This window comes from Abramis brama (genome assembly GCF_963993115.1).
Source record: "Abramis brama genome assembly, chromosome: 10".
In the NCBI taxonomy this organism is placed as follows: Eukaryota; Metazoa; Chordata; class Actinopteri; order Cypriniformes; family Leuciscidae; genus Abramis; species Abramis brama.
In genome coordinates this window covers 35,346,093-35,371,658 of record NC_139972.1, presented here as the reverse complement: position 1 = coordinate 35,371,658, position 25,566 = coordinate 35,346,093, and the positions used below count along the sequence as shown (strand labels likewise).

General features: G+C 41.3%; 1 protein-coding gene across 1 annotated transcript; it reads right to left on the bottom strand.

Annotated features, from left to right (window-relative positions):
* Nucleotides 1-8,674: 8,674 nt before the first annotated feature.
* Nucleotides 8,675-10,841, bottom strand: LOC311091047 (olfactory receptor 51I2-like; the record flags this gene model as incomplete). Its single annotated transcript, XM_084126778.1, has 2 exons — nucleotides 8,675-9,191; nucleotides 10,402-10,841. The coding sequence occupies 2 exons, from the start codon at nucleotides 10,839-10,841 to the stop codon at nucleotides 8,675-8,677; spliced, it is 957 nt and encodes a 318-aa protein (XP_083982904.1).
* Between the last annotated feature and the right edge of the window lie 14,725 nt (nucleotides 10,842-25,566).

The following is a 25,566-nucleotide window of genomic DNA, read 5'->3' as shown; positions in this document are numbered from 1 at the left end:
GCTACCACCAAAGCCTGCGGGCCCAGCTCGCCCTCCCCCTCCTTGGGAGCTCTTCGGCCTCTGCCACAACGCCAGGGCCCACAACAACTGAACTGATACCAGCTCTCAGTGATATGTGTTGGGTCCCCGCTATGATAACAGTAAATTTCTCAAATGTTTACAGAACAAGCGGGAACCCAGTGTGCCTGTATCTTTCTCTATTGCTGTTCTATTACAAGATAGAAAGTATAAGGCCTTCAATAGCCGTACAGCAAACCCAACTAATCTGGTGCCTATTGCACGTCTAACTAAGATTGGTGTAGGGAAAAAAAGTAAGACTGTTAAGTTAGCACTTTTAAACATCCGCTCACTTAAAAATAAATCACTTCTAGTCAATGACTTAATAACCACAAACAACCTGGATTGTATGCTTCTAAATGAAACCTGGCTAGAAGACAGCTGCAGTGCAACAATCCTAAATGAAACAGCCCCTTCTAACTTTACTTGTATGAGTGTCTGCAGAGCTGTTAAGAGAGGTGGGGGTTTAGCAGCTCTTTTTAAAGATATCTATCAATGTAAGCAAATATCATTTGGGAATTACACGTCTTTTGAATATCTTGGTATTGTGTTAAAAGGTGCTCCACGCATTTTACTCATCATTATTTACAGGCCTCCAAAATACTCTCCAGCCTTTGCTGAGGACTTTACAGAACTGTTATCAACAATTACCTCATAGTTTGACTGTTTTGCCATTGCTGGAGATTTTAACATTCACATAGATAATGCAGAAACCAATATGGCAAAAGAAATCAAAACTGTTTTAAAAACTTTTGATCTGAATCAGCATGTACATGGACCCACACACAATCGCAGACACACTCTAGATTTACTTATCAGTAAGGGTCTAAACATTTCATCGATTGTTATTAAGGATGTAGCACTGTCTGATCATTTCTGTATTTTCTTTGATATATTGATCTCTCCTGCCATTGAAGCTAGATCTGTATCTGTCAAGAAGAGATGCTTAAATGAGAACACATTTATGAAGGCTATATCTTTAACACCAAGCATATCTGCTGACTCTGTTGATTTTCTCCTTGATTCTTTTAACTCAAAAGTTAAAAGTGTAATTGATGATATTGCTCCTGTGAAAGTCAGGAAGAAGAGTGGCAGACAAAAAGCACCTTGGAGAAACTCAACAGCAGTGCAAATTATGAAAAGACAATGCAGAAAAGCAGAGCGCATGTGGCGGAAGACAAAACTTGTAGTCCATTATAACATCTACAAAGACAGCCTTCATGCTTTCATTATGGAACTAGGCAAAGCTAAACAGACTTTCTTCTCAAATATTATAAACAGCAATTTAAACACACGCACTCTTTTTGCTACTGTAGAGAGACTGACAAACCCCCCAAGCCAGATTCCCAGTGAAATGCTCTCAAACAGCAAGCGCAGTGAGTCTGCTTCTTTCTTCTCTAAGAAAATCAATAATATCAGAAAGGTGATCAGCACATCCTTGAGTTGCGCTGGGGTCAGACAGATCAGATCACCTGAGAAAGTAGTAACTTTGTCTGATTTCAAAGAAATTGATGGCAAAATTTTGGAAGAAACTGTACAGCACCTTAAAACATCAACATGCGACCTTGACACACTTCCCACATCTTTTTTCAAAAGTGTGTTAAACAGTTTAGAAGCAGATCTTCTAGAAGTGGTAAATGCCTCACTTCTCTCTGGGAGTTTTCCAAACTCCCTGAAAACTGCAGTTGTCAAGCCCCTTCTGAAAAAGAGCAATCTGGATAAGACCCTATTAAGCAACTATAGACCGATCTCAAATCTTCCTTTCATAGGCAAGATCATTGAAAAAGTTGTCTTCAACCAGCTGAACAAATTCTTAAGCTCGAATGGATACTTTGACAATTTTCAATCTGGTTTCAGACCGCACCATAGCACAGAGACAGCGCTCATAAAGATAATAAACGATATTCGCTTAAATACTGATTCAGGCAAATTATCAGTGCTGGTACTACTCGACCTCAGTGCTGCATTTGACACTGTCGATCACAACATACTTCTTGACAGGCTGGAAAACTGGGTGGGGCTTTCTGGGATAGTCCTAAAATGGTTCAGGTCATACTGAGAGGTTATTATGTGAGTATAGGAGATTCTTCCGAGCTGGAGGGTACAGACTTGAGGATTGTTCTCTAAGAGGTGGAGCAGTTGGCACTTTCCCTCGGGTGGTAAGTGTGCTGTGTCTACCAGACTTCTTATTAAAGTTTTTTCATTCGCAGTACGCTAGAGCTTTGGTAGAAAGCATGGCTACAGGCAGAGAAAAAACTTGGTTATGGAGTGTTATTTCGGTGTTTGTCCATCCTACATGTAGAGTGGTCTCACCATTTGCCAAGTAGAGTGGACCAAGAGACCAAGTCCAGAGTGGATCAGAGGATGCAAGCTCTGTCCATAAGCTTTCATGTAAAAGAGTATAGCTTGCCCCAGTGTCAACTATAACCTTTCCTGTCCATCTGCCAATGGTAATCGGGACAACCAACTGTTGAGGTATAGACTCACGTTTAGAAGTAAAAGATGCAGTCACAGTTGATGGTTGGGATGGAGGTGTGACAGACAGGGCGTTATTTGATGGTGCTCCTCCTGATTTTTGTGCTGGGAAATTTCGCTTATTTCCTGCAGGATGAAAAGGACTTTGAGGTGATGTGAAAGGTGAAGTGGAGTATTGTGGACAGTTTCCAGGCGGATGCTGACCTTTACATCTCCAGCATTGGACGGCGGGTCTTTCAACTTGGCGGTTGGAGGTAGGTTTTTGTGGTACAGGTGAAGTTATTGTCCGCCTCTCATAATGCAGCTGTTGAACATAGTCCTTTTCTAGTTGATGCCCAAGTTTTACCAGTTCATCCACTATACTTACTCTGCTGCGAAGTTGACTGGCAAGGTATGGTTTAATGTTTTTTAGTATCATTTTGACTAACTCATTCTCTGTCAGTGAAGGTTTCCAGCACTTGCATAGAGCTCTGTAAGTGAAAGCGAAATCTCTAATGGACTCCTTTTCCCCTTGAATTCGGGTGCGGACACGCTCAGCTAGCTCGTCTTCATATACAGTTTGTACAGTATATACATCATTATTATCATAATGGCTATGGAATGAAGTTCATTCTTGTGTTAAGCAAGCATGTTTAAACTTTCGCAAGAACCAATGAGATTCATTCTTGTGTTACACAGCACGTTTGAGCTTCAGCAAGCGCATTTGTAAGTACAGATCAGCGAAAGTCAAAAATGTCATTAATTTCTTGAAAAGTTACGTTCAATATTAAAGGCACAAAAATAATTCCATAGTTGAATTTCACTAATATTTAACAAACTAAACTGTCAAATTGCTATTTTTCACTACAGCATGAGCTCACATTTATTTTAATATCAACAATCTAAAAGGTGTGTGTAGCCCACCTAAACTGCACAGGGCCAAAGTACTGTAATTGCTGTGATTCTCCGTTTCCCTAGATGGCGCTGCTTCAAGTTTATTGGCTGAGCCACTCGGTTGTGTAGCTAAAGAAGATGAGCGATTTTTCTTTTTCTTTTCTTTTCTACCCTTTTGTCAAGTGAGATGAAGATGGAGTGAGATAAATATAGTGAAGCAGACCACTTAACACACGGGAGAAATAATTTTCATGTTGATATTAGCTAGTAAGAGTGGCAAGAAGCCTTATTGTAAACTGCCGTTTACACTTTTGTTTTCTTTGGATAAGTTTAAGAATCTCCGGTGAGTACAACAGAAAGAAAACTTTTTGCTAGCATGTCACCTTAAGTTGATTAAAAACGAAACAATAATATATTATGTGCACTTTGTTACTTTGCTATTCCTGTTATGTCCTTTGACAATAAAATAAAACCAGTCGGAGATAATTGATATGTTTATCTTTGCTAATCTACCGTTGCTATTTGAAACGCCATTTTGTTTCATACATGTGCGTTGTTAATGAAGAGATTGCGTAACGTGAATTCATGTATGTTTATTCAGCTACGGGGTTACCCTAATGGGCTAATGTTTTGAGGCGGCCTAGAGCCAGCATAAAGGATGTTTGTAACGCCTTTTGCCATCCTATTCGTGGCTTTGTGATTTTGAGTTCGGTAACTTTCTAGATTAAACATGTTTAATTCTGTAAAATAAGCACTTTGCACTATTCACGCATATTTTAACTGACTGTTTTCCAAGTCATATTTGAGGTGATATGTTACAGAGTGCATTATGTTCGTTTAAACTGAGTGATGATATTGTTATTTTCTATATGTGATTTCACAATTCTTGTGGAATGTTAAAATAAATGTTTTGATACTGCGTTTGCTATCAAACAGAGGTCGTAGCCAATTCATTTCAAGAGCCGAACCTAATTTTGATTTTCATTGGTGCCTTAAGTTACGTTTGTTACATGTGCATCATGCCTGACACCTACATGAACACAGTTCATGAACAGTTTATGACTGTAAGTAAAATGCTTTTGAAGTTAGAAACCTGTTTACCCATGTCTTATGTAACTTTAGAGACAGTTTGCAAAACTGCTAAATTTGCATAAATTTGCAAATATCGAACGTCCAATGTCAAGCCAAGTATGCCAGTCTTTCACTGATACCATAGGCCTATTAAAATTATAAAATATAAAAACATAACAAACCCAACAAGAAGCTATACAAATATAACAGACGCAGACGAAGAATAGTTCAGAAAAGAGTTCAGTGAGAGGAATGAGTGAAGGGAAAGTCAAATGTGCAGGCACTGAAACACTGCACTGAGCCGTGTTGCAATACCTGTACGAGAAAAAAAAGAAAAGAAAAAAGAATAACTTCACTGCGACATGGAAATTATGCGTGACATCTGAAGGCTAATTTAGGCCCCGTTTACACGTACATGGTTATTTTGAAAAACGGAGACATTTCCCTTCATTTACACGCAAACGGAGGATTCGCCAATGAAACCGATTCTTTCTAAAAACTCCGGCCAGAGTGGAGATTTTGAAAATCTTCGTTTGCACGTTTGCATGTAAACAGAGAAAAACGGAGTTTTAGGCAGCGACGTCACAGAATGTGACTATTTTCGGGATTCTGATTGGCTAAGGTGGGCTTGAGCTTCTCGTTACACTGCCACCTACAGGTTTGGCATGCTCTTGACAGCATATACACAGGTTCGTGTGTACGATGTTATTTTTGAAAACGAAGAGGGGAGAAATGTCCGTTTATGAAAATAGCCATCCACGTGTAAACGTAGCCTTATACTTCTGCACTCGTAGCAGAGTCTCTCCGTGAAAGCAAGTCAATCAAACAGCGGTCACGTAGCAGGATAATTGTAGGCGCTCAGCAGATTATGTTGAACTGAACATCCGATATAATCGTCCAGTAAACAACAATGACGATGAAAACCCACCATAACTTTTAATCCTCTGAGGTCTAAGGGACCTCTTAGCTGGCCAGGTTGGTGATGATGGTTGCTGTGTAAGGGCTGGTGGTGACCTGGTGACTGGTGGCAGGCACAGGTGAGGCTGCCTGTGTTACACTGGGCCCTGGTAGCTGTGAATCCTCTCTGAAAAAACACAAAAACAAATAAGTTAGGACTTGCATTGTCAGTTTGGCCAAAACATATCGATTCATCACTACAAGAGATAATGTTATTCAAATTGTGAATTGAGATGAAGAAATATTACATTAGTTATCAAAAGGAGACCACCAAGAACAGCCTACATGCCTACAACGTTACTATTTGTAAGTGTACCCCAGTTTTACACAAGAAAATAACTTTTACATAAAGTAAACACTTTGCTAAAAGCGCAGTCAATTTGTCAAAGTTCAGATACACAAAGCAGCACAGCACAGCTTATTTTAGCCAAGATAGTCACAGTTAGCACTAGCACAAAGTGCACCATGCGAACAATGTTTTTATAAAATAAATACGCTTACCCGTCTTCAACTGGATCTCTTCTGTGATCATAATCCTCATCTTCATCAGAAGAAAATCCATCAGGCTCGGAAACTCGCCTTTCATCCTCGTCGCTGCTCTCCAAAACCGCCGCAAGTACGTCTTTCAATGTCAGTGTCTTCGCCATTATCTCTCCTCGTCTTCTTCTTACTTTTCCTTTTCTTTATATATGTTTTTGCCATGTTTTTTCGCTGACTTTTTCTTTCGCTGACTTTTTTACTCTTTCTCTCTCCATGTCAGCTTGGTATTTTCCTCAATGTGAGGGGGTACTTAGGGATTTCAACCGCATCTATTGGTTGGTTTCACACAAAATGCAGACAGGCAAGCTAGCCCACCAATCACGCAAGGTGAACGGTCATCTTGTCTTCCCTCTTGCTCTCTGTATGAGTCACGTACGATCTCGAGAGAATAAAGACGTTGAAGCTGAGAATCTATCGATTATGGCAAAATCAGAACCATTTATGTGTGCTGCACAATCACGGAGATATTAATAGAAACTTTAAGTAAACATCGAGTTGACGCGCCCGCGCGTCATCCAACGTCAGGGGGTTAACCAGGCATATGGAACACACCTGAAACAGCAAGAAAATGAAGCGTTTCGGTTACGTATGGTAACCCACGTTCCCTGAAAGAGGAAGGGATCCGACAGAAATGGGATCTTAGCTGAGAGACCAATCTACTTCTAGAGAAACTAAACGAGCTAATGCACATTGGCATGCGATAATTGCACCAGCTGCTTCTATCACACAGTGCTGGTATATAATGAGCAGCAGGTGCAACGCATCCTTGGTTTTCGCTGAGGAGCCAAGCCAGGGACCCGGCCGTCTGTAGCGATGGTACAACAACATGACGACGGGACGAATGTCTCCGTTCCGTCTTTCAGGGAACGTGGGTTACCATACGTAACCGAGACGTTCGCTTACATGTCGGTCACTCCAACGTTTGTCGGAGGGATCCGACAGAAATGGAATCCCTACCAACAGAACTGAACACTTGTTCTATGGGAACACCTGCCTGTAGAAACGAAGGGTCCGACCACAGGCTGAAGGTTTGGCGAAAGTGCCAAACAGGTAACCATCATCACCTGATCTCGTTTCACTTTAGCTTTCTTTGCTGCTGCAAATGTGTTTGACAAACACACTGTCACAGCGGCCAAAAAAAGACAAAAGATATAATAAGAGTTAAGAGCCCAACTAATGGAAACACTAATCACTGTTATGGTGACTTCAAATGAAACACATTAGAGTTAAACCTCTGTTAATTCTCAATAAAAACTTTTGTAGAAGTCTGTCAAAAATAAAGTCAGTCTGGTTAGTAATAAGTGAAGCTGGTAATGCTGTTTGTGGAGTTGTTTAATCCTCCTCTGCTGAGATCTTCACAGATTTAATGTCTTCTTTTCTCTTCAGTTGATTTCATCTAAGACTGTGGCTTTTTCGTGTTTGTTAAAGTCTTCTAACTTATTGTTATAATATTGCTGGGTCTCATGCTGCAGTAACACAGGGTTTGTGTTGTGAAAAAAATATTAATGTGACAACATAATTGTTAGATTAAAATACCTCAGTGAATCAGTCTATTTCATGATGATTATAAATCCATCAACAGGGAACCATCATCACCTGATCTCATTTCAGTTTAGCTTTCTTTGCTGCTGCAAATGTGTTTAACAAACACACTGTCATAGCAGCCAAAAAAACAATAGATATAATAAGAATTAAGAGCCGAACTAATGGAAACACTAATCACTGTTATGGTGACTTCAAATGAAACACATTAGAGTTAAACCTCTGTTAATTCTCAATAAAAACTTTTGTAGACGTCTGACAGAAATAAAGTCAGCCTAGTTCAGTGGTCTCAAACTCAATTCCTGGAGGGCCACAGCTCTGCACAGTTTAGCTCCAACCAGCTCTAACTCACACCTGCAAGGAAGTTTCTAGTAATCCTGAAGACCTTGATTAGCTGGATCAGGTGTGTTTGATTAGGGTTGGAGCAAAACTGTGCAGAGCTGTGGCCCTCCAGGAATTGAGTTTGAGATCACTGGTCTAGTTAGTAATAAGTGAAGCTGGTAATGCTGTTTGTGGAGTTGTTTAATCCTCCTCTGCTGAGACCTTCAGAGATTTAATGTCTTCTTTTCTCTTCAGTTGATTTCATCTGAGGCTGTGGCTGAAATTACTATTTTTTGGTTACGATAAGGTCCAGTTCTGGTTTATTTCTTTGCTCGTGGCTGACATGTGGCATTGCTATGCAGAGGTGTGAAGTCCAGGTTCAGAAAGTAAAAGTCCTCCTCTGTATTTTGTTCCAATAACCTGGATTTGCTAATTCAGACAGGAGATAGAACTAATTAGTGAAATCAGCTGACTGAGTTTATGGGTGGAATAAACATATGGCAGGACTTCTACTCTTTGGCCCCTGGATTTCCCACCTCTGCTGGTGAGACTAAAAGCAGGCAAAATGTGGCTTGGTCCAAATATGACAAATATGGTCCATTTGGTCCAACAATCATTAAAATGTAGCATGGAAGGCATAACTTTAGAGTGTGAAACTTTTAATTTGGTTACAATTAAAAAAAATACATAAAAAATAATAATAATAATAATAAAAAAATAATAATATATATATATATATATATATATATATATATATATATATATATATATATAATAGTCTGTATATTATTCTGTGTAACATTTATTACACCAAAAAAAAAGAAGAAAAAAAAAACATCTACCTGGAGGGCTTTATAAGACACATAATTTTTTTGCGTATATCAGGCAGGTTTAAAGCATAAACAAGGGGGTTCAGGATGGGTGGTATAATAAGGAACTCCAGTGAAAGAAAAACTGACAGCCATATAGGAAGTTCTACGTTGACAACTCGACTCAAAGTGACATCAGAAATAATAGCAATTGAGAAATTCAAAAGGACCACTATGTGTGGAATACAAGTTTGATAAGCTTTGCCCTTGAACTGTGATGAGCTTCTTTGACAAACAATAATACTTTTTACATAAGAATATAATATTAAACTTAAAGGGATGACAGTAGTTGTGATTAATATAAACAAGCCTAAAACATTATTAATTATTGTGCTTTCACAAGAGAGCTTGACTACTTCATAGTTGTGGCAGTACACCTTAAACAATTTGTTACCACACATTCTCAGTTTTGTACTTAAAAGACCACCAATACTAAGTAAAATAAATGAATAAGCCACGTTTATACCTACTGAAACAATTAAAAACCTTGGTGTAATTCATAGACTGTAAAAAAATATGGACGTAGTGTCCGTGACGTCACCCGTAGGTTTCTGAAGAGCATTTTTGAAGCCTAAAGTGGGCGGAGCCGGCCGTCGCCATCTTGGCCTTGCATCACTCCCGGATAACAGAAAATAGACAAACAGGCGGGGCGTGAGTGGAGCTGAGGAGCCTGGCTATCTGAAATCACCTAGCTCGACGTGATCGAGTTAGCTGATGATGTGAAGCCAATTAAACGTTCCTATTTTTGCCCTTCGAAATATTATAATAGTTAAAAGACATGGCTACAAGTGAGACTGTGTATTACTTCGAGAGTGTTTGTGTATGACAGTGATTTATGTGCATACATGTCCGTCACTCTTTCATGGTCCGTCAGCGCGGCATCGCTCAAGTTCGTAGAGCTTATTCAGTCCATTTTAAATTCTGATGTTGGCCGTCTCTCAAATGGGTTAAACCGTTAAACCATAGATATATTGCCTTTGAAGTGCAAGTAAATGCGCTAGAAAATCCGCGCTCATTCATGTGCATTTATTGCACGGACAGAGAAAGCGCCGACGCCTGCATGATTTCATCTGACTGTAACTTACATAAGCATATTATAATCCATCTGTTCCATGGGAGCAGAACGAACGAGCATTTATTGACGTTTTAAATTTGAAAACCCCAAAAAGCAACGAAATTGTCAGACATCCATTAGTGCATGTTCACAGAGGAAAACAACTGAAATACAGCGCTGGTTGTTCTCTCGAACGATAACGACGGAATCCAAAGACGTGGGCTTTGTAACGTTACCCAATATTAAATTGTATGAAATAATAATCCCGAAAAAAAGCACAAACACTGAAGAGAAGGCAAGTTCAGCAGCTAACATTGCTGAGGTGAAGTGACGGCTAGTAACAGCAGACAAACGGCTAGCACTGACAGCGGCAATCCATCTGTCACTCAAGTGGCTTGGCCACACCCTTAAATTTAAATATTAATCAACTAAACGGACGAGTTATAAAATAATTCACCCCCCTCACAGTTGTTATGAAGGGCAAAATTAGCTGTATAGACCAAATCCACATACAGACACCAGGCTTTAAACACGTTTTTTTCTGCTGTAAAATTTGGCATTTTAACATGGGGGAGATACAGATTTGACTCACTTCTGACAACAGCCTCAAGCGGCCAGTCAACGAATTGCAGTTTAACTCACTTCCGTGTCGGTTTCAAGAGAGAGACGGGGAGGTTGCCGCTTGGTGTAATTATGTTGTGGTATTGTAAAGGTTTACTGATTGCAGCAAATCTGTCAATTGCCATTAACATTAATATTGTATATTCATTTGCGGCGTACGTGAAAATTACAACAGACTGTAAGACACATGCTTCACGGGAGATTGAGTGTGTATCAGACAGCAAGTCTGTCAGTGCTCTTGGGAAAAAGCCAGCTGTTCCAAACACAGAGTTGAAAGACAAACATGAAATCAGAATGTACATGGGCTGATGTAAAGTCCTTTCCAGAAATATTACAAGCATAATAAGGACATTAAATAATATGATAGCACAGTACAGAATAAATCCCAAACTGAAGAAAACATATTTTATGTACCCGAGATTTTCAAATAACATGAAGTAAAAATATGTCCCATTTTCCATTTTGCATCAGGCAGAGTTACTTCATTGACCTGAAGAAGAAAGTACAAAATGTTTCTATGATAAAAAAAAAAAAAGACAGCAGTATGCATTATTAACTTGAAAACAATAAAGTTAAATTTGTTAACATAATTCATTATTTAATGAATTATGAACACAAATGAATTATCAATGAACAATAATATATTTATAAATTAACATTAGATTAATATTTACTTTAAATAATTGTGTATACATATAATCGTACTCGGTTACTAACGTAACCTCGGTTCTCTCTAGAAGAGGGAACGAGTACTGCGTCTTAGCTAAGACGCTGCGGGAAAAGTCTCTTTTCACGAAATACTGAAGCAAAAAATTATCCTTAATTTTGTAATATTGTAAAGCGCATTTGCAGCAGCATACAGCCATAGGCGAGACGGCTCGCTCGCTCATTGGCTGCTCTGCGGCAACTGCATAAGCCTATCGAGCGAGGGCTGATGCAACATCAGACCAATGAGGGCGCTTCGCGCCCTCCTTGCCACTTCCCGCCGAAACGGGCGTGGCCTAGCCTTATAAAGGTAGCTCGAAAAGGCTGACTCACTTGATTTATTTCATCGCCGAAGCGAACCAGAGTGAATCGTACGCACGGCGGGGAACGCAGTACTCGTTCCCTCTTCTAGAGAGAACCGAGGTTACGTTAGTAACCGAGTACGTTCTCTTACGAGAGTTCTCTCGTACTGCGTCTTAGCTAAGACGCTGCGGGAACCCAATGTAAAACGCCGTGCGTGCAGGGATGAAACACCAATAAACCTGGAAGCGAAGCCCAGGATTTACAGTGCACAATCACTAGAGGGACTCACAGAGAGTCCTAGAACAGGAGGGGGAACCCTCCGTCCCCATATATAGCAGCGTCCGCAGACGCGATAATATGACATCACATAGTCAAGGCAAGAGCCTGACTAATGTGGGAATGTGGGTCTTACGCAATACTGCCCATATGACAGTCGGCAGCGCGCTGCGCTTGCGATCTCAGTGTTCCAATTAGACTACTGATTCAGCTACACCGACAACAGCTTAGCCTGTAAGGCGGGAACCTCTAGGTTATAAAACCTGATAAATGTAGACGGCGAGGCCCAACCTGCCGCCATACATATATCCTGTAAGGATATCCCACTAGACCAGGCCCACGACGAGGCAACGCCTCTCGTGGAGTGCGCTCTGACACCCAGTGGGCACTGAAGACCCCTGGAAGTGTAAGCTAACGCTATGGCGTCAACTATCCATCTGGATAGGCTTTGTTTCGAAACAGCCATTCCCTTGGAACGTCCACTGAACGAGACAAACAGCTGCTCAGTCTGTCTGAAGACAGCAGAGCGAGACACATAAGCTCTTAAAGCCCTAACAGGGCAAAGAGAACTTAAGTCTCCTTCCTCTTCCGACACCGGCAGGGCAGACAGGGAAATAACCTGAGCCCGAAACGGTGTGTTGAGGTTTGAGTATGACTCCTGAGTCATTAGGCCCAAACTCCAAGCACGTCGGGCTCACCGAGAGCGCGTGCAGGTCACCTATGCGCTTCACTGAAGCGAGAGCCAGCAAGAACACTGTCTTAAATGACAGATGTTTGAGGCTAATCGTCTGGATGGGCTCGAAAGGGGAACCTTTCATGGCCTCCAAAACCGTAGAGAGGTCCCATACAGGGACTGAGGGAGGTCTGGGAGGATTCAGCCTCCTAGCTCCCCTGAAGAAGCGGATGACCAAATCGTTCCTTCCTATTGACTGACCATGCGTTGTTTCAGAGAACGCTGCGATAGCCGCCACATAAACTTTGAGCGTGGAGGGGGCTCTGCCCTTATCCAACAGCTCCTGTAGGAAGGAGAGAACCTCCGTCACCTCACAATCGAGGGGTGAACATCCCCGAGCTGTGCACCAGCTGGAGAATACCGACCACTTTGAAGCATAGAGCCGTCGAGTCGACGGAGCTCTAGCCTGAGTGATAGTATTTAGCACTCCCACTGAGAGATCAGCGGGTAACCGTTGAGCGCCCACACGTGGAGGGACCACAACTCTGGTCGAGGGTGCCAAATCGAGCCCCTGGCCTGCGAGAGGGGGTCCCTCCTCAACGGCACTGGCCACGGGGCAGTGTCTGCTAACTGCATCAAATCTGGAAACCATGGTTGGTTCTTCCAAAGTGGTGCTACAAGCAGCACTGAGCATTTCGTTTCCCTCACCCGTTCTATCACCTGAGGAAGGAGGGAGACGGGGGGAAAAGCATAGAGCGGACAGCGAGGCCACCTTTGGGACAGCGCGCTTTCGTTCTTGGAAAAGAACACGGGGCAGTGAGCGTTTTCGTGGGACGCGAAGAGGTCCACTTCCGCTCTGCCAAATCTCTCCCACAGCAGCTGGACTGTTTGTGGGTGTAAAGACCATTCGCTCGTGGGAATGTTGTTTCTGGACAGTCTGTCTGGACCCAGATTCTGTAGCCCAGGCACATGAACTGCTCTCAGCGAGCGCAAGTTGTGCTGAGCCCAAACCAGGAGGCGTTCCGCCAACCTGTACAGGTCTCGGGATCTGAGACCGCCCTGGTGATTTATGTAGGACACCACAGACATGTTGTCCGAACGGACTAAGACGTGATGGTCCTTGATTCGGGGACGAAAGCGCGTCAGCGCGTTTTCCACTGCCAGCATTTCCAGACAGTTGATATGTCGGAGCTTTTCTCGTTCTGACCACAGGCCAAAGAACGGTCTGCCCTCGAGCAGCGCTCCCCATCCCGAGGTGGAGGCGTCCGTCGACACCACTTTCACTCTCGAGGAAGTCCCCAGGCTTACACCTGATTGGTACCAGTCGTTCGCTGTCCAAGGTTTTAGAGCTGTAACACAGCTCTGATTGACCTTGAGACGCAGCCGACCGGATACCCACGCTCTGCACGGTACCCGCGCTTTCAGCCAGAACTGCAAGGGGCGCATGCGGAGCAGGCCCAACTGAAGAACTGGTGATGCTGAGGCCATGAGACCTAGCATCTTCTGAAATTCCCTGAGCGGGAAGGTCGCGCCGCAGCGGAGAGAGCTCGCTGCGCGCTGAATGTCCAGCGCGCGCTGTGGCAACAGCCGCGCCATCATAGACTGTGAGTCCAGAACTATACCCAAAAACGGGATCGTTTGACTGGGGTTCAGTGAACTCTTCGTCCAGTTGACTCTGAGACCAAGTTTCTCGAGGTGATCGAGTAAAATGGCCCTGTGCTCCACGAGCTCTGATCGTGATTGAGCCAGAATCAGCCAGTCGTCCAAATAGTTCAGCACTCGCATGCCTCTGAGTCTGAGAGGAGCGAGCGCTGCGTCCATGCACCTCGTAAATGTACGAGGCGCCAGGGACAGGCCGAACGGCAGGACTGTTATACTGGTATGTCTGGCCCTCGAAGGCGAACCTCAAGTATTGCCTGTGACATGACGCTATCTGTATTTGAAAATACGCGTCCTTCAGATCTATTGACATGAACCAGCCTCCTCTGCGAATATGCGCGAGGATTTTCCTGGTTGTAAGCATTCTGAAACTGCGTTTCGCTAATGCTTCGTTTAGCTGTCTTAGATCCAGTATGGGTCTGAAACCCCCGTCTTTCTTGCCAGACAGTATCTGCTGTATAGCCCCCCTTCGCTTTGAGCTTGAGATACAGGCTCTATAGCCCCTTTGCTCATCAGTTTTGATATTTTGGCACGAAGTAGGTGTGCTACTTCTGAATTCACCGTAGTTTCGACGCGCGCTGTGAAGCGGGGAGGGCGTCGACAAAACTGTAGCGAGTAGCCTCTCTTATAATGTCTAGCACCCATTCCGAAACCTCTGGGCGACAGAGGTGCTTCGGGCGTGCTGTAACGTAGGCGTTATGCCTGTGACATTCGAGGCGGGGAGCGCGCTGATCACAGCGGGCAGAGCGCTCGTCCTCGACCCCACTACGGTGCTTAACCGAGAGAGGGAGGGCTGAGCGAGTCTCGTGGGACTCGTTGTCTGTGAGTAAGTGTGGGCGGGAAGCGGGCACATTTACTGCTTTTGACGCGCTGTCTGCCTGAGCAGAGCGAGCGTGCACAGGTTTCGTTTTACAGAAACCACGTGACACGTGTGACATAGTGTTTGTGGCACTGGGGAATGTGCACATTTACTATGTTGGGTGCGCGATCGACCTGAGTCGAATTTATGGGCGCAAGCCCCGTGTGAGGGGCTGTGCTTGTGTGTAGCGATGGGCACTGGGCATCAGCACTACATTTATAACACCATCGGCCGTGGCCGGGACACCAGAAAATACATCCATATGGGATATTTCTGGGTAGCCGTAAAACGGCTTTTGTGTGCAGGCAAACAGGCACGGGTTGTACCACGTGGTCGTCGGCTGCAAAATACATATCTGCAGTCGCCTCTCAGGGCACTGGCAGAGCGATTTGTATTTGGCGGCATAAAAACTTTTTGCCGTCAGACCTGGGAATCGAACCCGGGTCGCCCGCGCGAAAGATTTAGAATCTACCACTGGACCACAGTGGAAGACACATTGACTTTCAGTTAAACGCGAGTATTTGTTTGCAAGCATGCGGGTAGCATAACATGCAATATCGACATTTTCAGACGCACTCGACTTCGCCACGGTGTTTAACCGAGTGAGGGAGGGCTGGGCGAGTCCCGTAGGACATGTAATGTCTGTGAGTGAATGTGGGCTCGGAAGAGCGGACACATTTACTGCATTGAGCGCACTGTCTGCCTGAGCAGAGCGAATGCGTGTGCAGACAAGCGGGCACGGGTTGTACAACGTGCTCGTCGGCTGCAAAAATTCACATCTGCAGTCGCCTTTCAGGGGACTGATAGAGCGAATTGTATGTGACGGCATAAATTTTTCTGCCGTCGGACCTGGGAATCGAACCCGGGTCGACTGCGCGAAAGGCTATGAATCTACCACTGGACCACAGAGGAAGACACATAGGCTTTCAGTTACCGCGAGTATTAACCACACTAGCGTTAGTTGCAGGCATGTGTGTAGTACAACATGCAATACTGACATTTTCAGACGCCTGAAAAGTGTCAGAATGTGAGAAGAGTGGATATCGCCCGGTTTCAGCGGGGCTAAAACACTCCATTCTCTTTTCGCCAGTGACGCACGGGAACTGTAGAAACAGTGTTCGGTTGCAGGCAAGCGGGTACTACGCGCTTGCTGGCTGCAAAAATACACCTCTGCAGTCGCCCCCGGGGGACTGACAGAGCGGAGCATTGGCGGCATAAATATATGCCGCAAGACCGGGAAACGAACTCCGGTCTCCCATGCGTTAAAACCTATCATTCCACCACTGAGCCACAGGGGGATACAGGCTTTTGGTATGCGTTGAGCGTCAACATGTATTCTTCGGCGTTTGCTGGCAGGCGTGCGCTTGCTGCAAATGACATTTCCAGTCGCCGACAGGGAACTGGGAAATGTAAGAGAAAAGGGGCCAGTAACTACGAACACACTTTTCTCCTTTCGCCGGTGAATGACGCGCAGAGGCAGGGTAGTTTTTCTTGTAACGTAAAGAAAAACTAACCCCGACCGTCCGCTTCCAGGAGGAGCAGCCTCGGAGAAGGATGCCAGGTGAGTCCTCAGAGTCACCATAGGCAATCGGCTCGGAGTGAGGGCGGTCGCCGTCAGCGAGCGCGAGAGCTGCGAGATCCTCTAGGAAAGGGGGGCGTCTTGAAAAAGACGCCCGGCTCTTTTAGTGTAAAATGTACATAATACACATTATACACAGAAATATATAGAAGGATATAGGCGCCGGAATGCGCAGCAGGTACGGCAGTGGAAGGCGGCGCTGGCCAGCGGCTTCAAGTGGCTCGTCCCGCTGAATTGCTTCTCAGACGACGCGTTGCTTCTCTCGTGATCCAACGTTGCGTGAGCTTCGCTGAAGAGATGAAAAATCAAGTGAGTCAGCCTTTTCGAGCTACCTTTATAAGGCTAGGCCACGCCCGTTTCGGCGGGAAGACCTCATTGGTCTGATGTTGCATCAGCCCTCGCTCGATAGGCTTATGCAGTTGCCGCAGAGCAGCCAATGAGCGAGCGAGCCGTCTCGCCTATGGCTGTATGCTGCTGCAAATGCGCTTTACAATATTACAAAATTAAGGATAATTTTTTGCTTCAGTATTTCGTGAAAAGAGACTTTTCCCGCAGCGTCTTAGCTAAGACGCAGTACGAGAGAACTCTCGTAAGAGAACTTCAGGTTAATTTGGTTTAAAAATAGATTTGTGACATATCAATAAACAACTTTGAAATGTATTTTAACATCAGGCAAATTTTTCTATACCTTAAAACACACATTACATAATTTAAGTACCTTCTGTGATACACCTTGAAATAACCACTGTGCAAGAACTGTGGGTCATCATTATGCTAGTGTACTTATAGCATCTAACATGTCTTAGGAGGCCTCTTTGTTTTTTTGGGGTATTTTTGCAAACAGTATGTGTGTGACGTCACCGTTGGCTGGAGTGACTGCGGTTACGCCCACTAAGTGACAAAAAGACTGAGCGGCAGCATTTGTTTTCACTGTGAATGCCGTGAAAAACACACAAAACACATCTAAAACAGGAAAGAGCTTTGCGATTGACTGTACAACTAGATTTGACATTAAATCTGAAGTATACTTTTACAGACTGCCGAAAGTAGAGATGCTCAGATCAGCATTTTTGGGGCCGATCACCGATTACCGATCACCAAAATAATGATCTGCCAATTGCCGATCACTGCCGATCACAGAATGGCAGGGGAATGGGAATCTTTTATCTATAATCTAGCAGAGTTTGCACCATTTGTAGAAATGAAACTAACGATGAATTAACTGTATTGGAGAAAACAAAAACAAAAAAAACATAGAAATAGGCTACAGTCAAGATCTTGAATAACCACCAAGTGTTTATTTAATTGTATTTAGAAAATGAGATAACTTAAGGCTACTGTAGGCCATCTTTCCCAAATAAGGCAGAGTAACATAAAATTATTCCAAACAAAGAGGGGTCAGGCAGACCAACACACATTAGATCATCTTAATGGCAGAGGTGGGTAATCCAGGGGTCAAAGAGTAAAAGTCCTGCCATATGTTTATTCCACCCATAAACTCAGTCAGCTGATTTCACTAATTAGTTCTATCTCCTGTCTGAATTAGCAAATCCAGGTTATTGGAACAAAATACTGAGGAGGACTTTTACTTTCTGAACCTGGACTTTACACCTCTGCATAGCAATGCCACATGTCAGCCAAGAGCAAAGAAATAAACCAGAACTGGACCTTATCTGAGCCAAAAAATCTGTGTATATTAAATATGGAGTAATTTTAGCCACAGCCTTAGATGAAATCAACTGAAGAGAAAAGAAGACATTAAATCTCTGAAGATCTCAGCAGAGGAGGATTAAACAATTCCACAAACAGCATTACCAGCTTCACTTATTACTAACCTGACTGACTTTATTTCTGTCAGACGTCTACAAAAGTTTTTATTGAGAATTAACAGAGGTTTAACTCTAATGTGTTTCATTTGAAGTCACCATAACAGTGATTAGTGTTTCCATTAGTTGTGCTCTTAAATCTTATCATATCTTTTGTCTTTTTTGGCCGCTGTGACAGTGTGTTTGTTTAACACATTTGCAGCAGCAAAGAAAGCTAAAGTGAAATGAGATCAGGTGATGATGGTTACCTGGTTATGGTTTTATAATCATCATGAAATAGACTGATTCACTGAGGTATTTTAATCTAACAATTATGTTGTCACATTAATATTTTTTTCACATCACAAACCCTGTGTTACTGCAGCATGAGATCCAGCAATATTATAACAAGTTAGAAGACTTTAACAAACACGAGCACAAAAAAAGTCAGTTTATGATGACACACACAGACATCAACAATCAGCGTATGAATCTCAACAATGGTGACAATCAAAAGTACTTTGCTGCAATGCATGCTGGGTACCAGCATAGTACAAAACTCCCAGCATGCATTGCAACATGAATAAATTATGCAGCTGAATTGTCCTATAATTTTTTTTGATTCTAAATATTTGCTTTTATGTTTTTGTTGTGAATTAGTAGCTTTTCAGTGATATTCTGAATTAATCTGTTTATCTAAATATTTGTGATTGTCACCATTGTTGAGATTCATACGATGATTGTTGATATCTGTGTGTGTCAGCGTAGGCCAATTTTTTTTAATTTCATGTTTGATAAAAGATTTAAACCAATTGTTATATTGCTGGATCTCATGCTGCAGTAACACAGGGTTTGTGAAAATATTAGTGGAACAACATAATTGTTAGATTATAAAAACCTCAGTGAATCAGTTTATTTCATGATGATTATAAAACTATCAACAGGTAACCATCATCACCTAATCTCATTTCACTTTAGTTTTCTTTGCTGCTGCAAATGTGTTTGACAAACACACTGTCACAGCGGCCAAAAAAGACAAAATATATAATTAAAGTTAAGAGCCCAACTAATTGAAACGCTAATCAATGTTATGGTGACTTCAAATGAAACACATTAGAGTTAAACCTCTGTTAATTCTCAATAAAACCTTTTGTAGACGTCTGACAGAAATAAAGTCAGTCTGGTTAGTAATAAGTGAAGCTGGTAATGCTGTTTGTGGAGTTGTTTAATCATCCTCTGCTGAGATCTTCACAGATGTAATGTCTTCTTTTCTCTTCAGTTGATTTCATCTAAGGCTGTGGCTGAAATTACTACATATTTAATATACACAGATTTTTTGGCTACGATAAGGTCCAGTTCTGGTTTATTTCTTTTCTCTTGGCTGACATGTGGCATTGCTATGCAGAGGTCTAAAGTCCAGGTTCAGAAAGGAAAAGTCCTCCTCAGTATTTTGTTCCAATAACCTGGATTTGCTAATTCAGACAGGAGATATAACTAATTAGTGAAATCAGCTGACTGAGTTTATGGGTGGAATAAACATAGGACTTTTACTCTTTGACCCCTGGATTACCCACCTCTGCTTAATGGGATGGGATCAAGTTACACTTAGGCATACTTGGAAATTGTAGCCTCTTAATACACTGACTACATTTAATAATTGGCAGCAAAATGTAAAACTTGTTACACCAAAACTGGCTACTGCCACAAAGGACAAAAGGACAAAACTATGGCAAGTTTTTTTTTTTCTGTTATTATTATGAACGTCTGATGTAGTTGAGGAACCATTTTAACAAACTATACAAATATTTAAAAATATTTGTGCTAAAAAGTGCAAAACAACATAACAACTGAAACAACAACAACTGAATTTTAACAAACACTATACAAAATATAGCTGCAAGCAGCAATTAACGGGGTTCAAGCATTTAAGACCGTCATGCCATATCCGGTTGGGCTATAGGCCGAACCGAAATGTAGGCTTGAAACAATAAAATATCCATGATGGAGAATACGCAAATGATATAAATCTATAGTACCAGTGCACCCTAATTCTTTGAAAAAAAATTATGGTTTTAAACATTTGTTTATCAGCTAATGCTGGATAATGATAAAGTTTAGATTAACGCCGCGAAAAAAATTCATAATCAAATTAGTAAGCAACCACTGAATGGAACAACACAAAATATGTATCATTTTAGAATCTCAGCTTTTTAATGCATCTAATCACTTTGATCAACTTCTAACAAGTGCGGAGTAATCCCTCTAAAACTAAGTGTACCGCCCGCAGGCGCCACCTAGCTGCGAAAAAATAATCATAATATTTTTCAAAAATATTACTTTGATCAACTTAAAGGGTCATGAAACCCTAAACCAAATTTTCTGAGATTTTAACAGAGGTATGTGTGTTGAACACCATTGAAGACAATGTTAGCATCTGTTAGATTTAAAAGTAGGGGGAAAATGGTTAAATTTTAGTTTTTTTCCGCTATTTTCATCTTCCGGGTTTAAAATCTTCATCGTGTGCACGTCACAGGCTGTGACGTGGCAGAGCACTATAGTACTTTGATGACTCATCGGTGTCTCATAATTATTCATGACTGAGTTTTCTTATACAATGAGAAGACACTTGCTCTTAATTATTCATTACACCACGTGGAACTTTCCAATGACGGACATGTCAAATTATGATATCGCGTAGTAGATGAGAGAGGCAATGATGGGACGCGCGTTTGTTTTCGTGGTGCAAAAGTTCCAGTGCATCTTTCCCCGCGATGCTGCCAGGGCTGGACTCTGGCTGCGGGCGGTTGGTTGGCCATCAACCATGGACACATCTAAACTGTGTGTGTAGCAACCATTCAACTGGAGAATAGTGGACTTCGGCCTTGTACACCAATGCAGGTTTCGTCTCGCGAGTGATGCGGTCCCGAGGACTTTTCTATCGCTTCAGAGGGGTGTGTGTGTGTGTGTGTGTGTGTGTGTCTGTGTGTGTGTGTGTGTGTCTGTCTAAAATGTAGGCTAACCCTGGCCTGACCGTTTTTGCCTTTTGTTAAATAATCACTCGTTATTAAAATGTAGATATTTCGATAATACCTCAATTGTATGGAACGTATGCTTAATTTGTGCAAATGTCTATGTCACTGTCCATCTTTATTATGTGGGTTCAGGGGGCGCGTAGATCTAGGCTATAAGCGGAAAATGTATTATTTTCAAATATATGCATTTATAGTGTGTATATAAACAAATATATATTTTATAATGACATAATTATACATATGCATGTACATTTATGTTTTAAATAGAATTATGATTACTGTAGGCTAATATATGTAGCAGGGCATTCAGTTACTTTTGAAAGGACAAAAATAAGGTGTCAGTGTATTTCATTAGACTTTAACTTTGTCAGCTATAAAAAAAATCTAGCATTTCCACACGTTTTACCACTGATTTTTAGTGACAGTCGATATGCATGGGCCACTGGCGATGACAGTTCCCCCCCCCTCCCCTTTCCCCTGCCGTGCCATACCACACCCACTTCTCACAGCCACCACGCCCATTTAAGTTGCATTTTTCAAAAAGATTGTGAGCTAGACTTGAGCTGAAAGAGGGGGGTTTCATGACCCTTTAAAATAGGTGTCATTTGAAAGCTTAGAGTCTGAAATTTACAATGAATGTAGCCAATTTGATAAACTCCTAAGTAGTGCTGAGTTATTTGCTGATAAATAGAAGAAAAAAATTCATAATTTATAAACTACTTTTTTGTACTACATACTGCAATATGTCAAATACATCATACAGCTCAGATAGTCCTGTGTCATATGTCATTTGAAAGGTCTCAATGAGTAGAATACAACAAGCATAATTTTTTCAGGCTTTTTACTAAACTTGGGCGAGGTTTTGTAAAAGAAGCCCCTCAAGAGACCCATATGAAAATCATATATGGATGCTGAATTTTAGACACATTTCCGCTCGTAACTTCATGAAACATGCTCAGATTGTGGAAAATGACACATCATTATTTACAGCAGATGCTTACAATTAAAATGAGTCCAAACTCAACATAATCCATCACTCAGAACTAGGGCTGTAATGATACGCAATATAAAACTGAAATCGCGATACTCAGAGCCACGAACCTGTGTCGAGTGTGAGAAGGCAGAATCGCAACACACACCAATTCCAACTCCTAGAGTTATCCTTCCCGTCCAGATCTAATGCTACCACTTCTTCAAATTACTATTAGTATAATAAAGTATAATATAAGTTAACATTATAAAATACATAGACCTACAGCACAAAACTAGTTGAGGATAAATTATTTAAAATTGGGCAATTCCAACGTTATGGACGTGACATTTGCAGTCAAAACTTGAAATATAAATTCTCAGAAAATGCATTTTATTACCAATATATTGAAACTTCTGTTTATATATCCATACTCCCTTAATAAAGGAGTCCAGACATTAGAAAAATATAAGTCTACACATGCATTTTATATTTAATATGAGGGAAATACACATGCTTGGATGTGATGTGACACAATGTTTTTTTAACTTTTAGGTGGCAAAATATTTTTTAGTAATTCTGTGATTTACACTGCGCAAACCAAAAGTAATACTACCCACCGGATGAAGAAGGTTTGGCTCTCCACAGAACATAATATATTTATTTTATTTTATTTTTCGTGTTCACATTTATGAGGAAAACAACAATGTTACGAACGTGTCAGTTCCCGGTTACGGACGTGACCGCTCTGAAAGCGGCACTAAAAGACTGCTTTAAAACTTTCACAGAGACCTCAAACAGAAAGCACAAAGCCTTTCATTGAAGTGAATTTCGTTTTGTATTAAGTGTGTGTTAATTTTAATCAATGTTTCATTAACCAATTACCTGGATTTAATAAATAAGTAAATATATAGCAGACAATAGATAAACAAGACACGGAGGCGCCGGCACATGAACTGGAGCTTGTCTCATAAATGAACCGAAACTCAGCATACTTGCCTCACAGACCTGAGAAATATATCTATTGTCTACAGAAAGCTTGAAACCTCTACTTTTAAACAGAACAAAACTATGTAGTCCGTATGAAATGTGCATTTCTCTGTGGCGCGTTCACTACTGTGAAGATCGCGAATCAGCATTGTCAACTTCATCTTTGCAGCCGACACAGAAAACACTTTTTTATTAATAAACAATTAAAATGTCTCCTTACTATATTTTACATATTCATTATCATGACTTTTGCCGGTTCTTTGTGACAGCTTTTAGGTGCTTTATTGGCAGTGCCACCCACATGTTACATGAATGTTAGCCTATAGCTTTAGCTATTTATTTATTTTACTTAGGTATTAATATCTCAGAACTAAAGATATTCCTCATGGAGTTCTAACACAAAAAAAAATCCACAGACGCACGTAGCCAAGCAAGGTAGCTTAGACTTGGCCTTTTTACTCGTATCTTCATGAAACATACATCGATCATGAAAAATTACACATTGTTATTTACAACAGCAGCTCATGATTAAAAAGAGCCCAAACTCAATATATTCCATAAATCATATCTAAAGATATTCCTCATGGCGTTCTAACACAAAAAAAATACCTCAGACGCACCTAGCCAAGTATATACTCATAAAGCACTCACGTTTGGTTTTCGCTTATAACTTCATGAAGCATGCACAGATCGTAGACAATTGAAAAAAAACATCATTATTTTCAGCAGACTCTCACGATTAAAAAGAGCCCAAACTCAGCATAATCCATCCCTCAGATCTAAAGATATTCCTAATGGAGTTGTAACACACGAACCCCCACAGGCGCACACAGAGCCTTGTATATGGAGCACTGATGTCGCGTTTTAACTCATAGCTCAATGAAGCATGCATAAATTGTGGAAAATGGCACATCATTATTTACAGCAGATTGTTAAGATTAAAAAAGAGCCCAAACTCACCATAATCCATCACTCAGATCTAAAGATATTCCTCATAGACTTCTAACACATGAAGTTGCACAGGCACAACAATGAAGTAGCAGTAGCAGTGATGCTATGTTGTTTTGATGTGACCTTTCAGCTCATATTTCCATGAAACATGCATGGATTGTGAAAAATCGAACATCTTTATTGAGAGCAGATTCTAACGATTACAAAGAGCCCAACATGATCCATTGCATTGATCACGAGATATTCCTCACGTAATGATGCATACTTAGCTAAAAAACAAGGCTCTCATCTTTCTGGGGTGCACTTTGATCAACTCTGAATGAGAGCTGACTAGTCGCTCTAAACCGCCCGCGGGCGCCACCTAGCTGCGAAAATATTCATCGTATTTTTCAAAAATATTGCCTTAAAACAAAATTGGTGTCATTTGAAAGCATAGAGTCTGACCTTTACAGTGAATGTAGCCAATTTGACAAACTCCTAAGTATTGCTGAGTTATTTTGCTGGCAAATATAATATTTTTTTTTCATAATCTATATTTCATAAAAACTCATCTTTTTCATAGTACTATACTTTTTTGTAGTATGTTCTGCAATGTGTCAAAAACATTATACAGCTCATGAAACATTCACAGATCGTTGAAAATGGCACTTAATATTTTACAGCATATTATTACAATTAAAATGAGCCCAAAATGAGCATAATCTATTGCTTTTATGACAAGGTATTCTTCCTGGAGAAACAATTTTAAAAATGCCCATGGGGGCATCAAGGACTGAACAAAAAGGCTATCTTGGTTCCAAATGCTGTAACTTTTGATTCCTTTATCCAATCACCACAACATTTTATCCAAATGCAGCTAACATGTAGCTTCACCAAAAAATAATTTTCCTTCTACCTTATTTCCTTCCTGAGTTATTCAATGTCAAATAAGAAAGATATGCAAAATTATCATAAAAATTATATATATTTTTTGTCTTTTATCAGCAGTTTCTCGGCAGCAGAATGTCCAAAATGTAATGTAATTTATATTTTCAAAATATTTGAAAAGTGTTCTATCAAACGATACCTACCTTTTGATTCTCTTTGTTATAGTTTTGGAGTTATGAGTCTTTACTTTTGTGTGTTTCACTCAGACAATACAACTCTAAAAATGCCTTCAGGGCTTAAGGGGTTAAGGGGTCCCTCTTGTGGACAACAGTAGTATTAAAGGCTTCATCTTCAGTTTAAATGTTTGACTTATAGGTGTTCTATCAAACGATACCTACCTTTTGGACTCTCTTTGTTATAGTTTTGGAGTTATGAGTCTTTACTTTTGTGTGTGTCACTCAGACAATACAACTCTAAAAATGCCTTCAGGGCTTAAGGGGTTAAGGGGTCCCTCTTG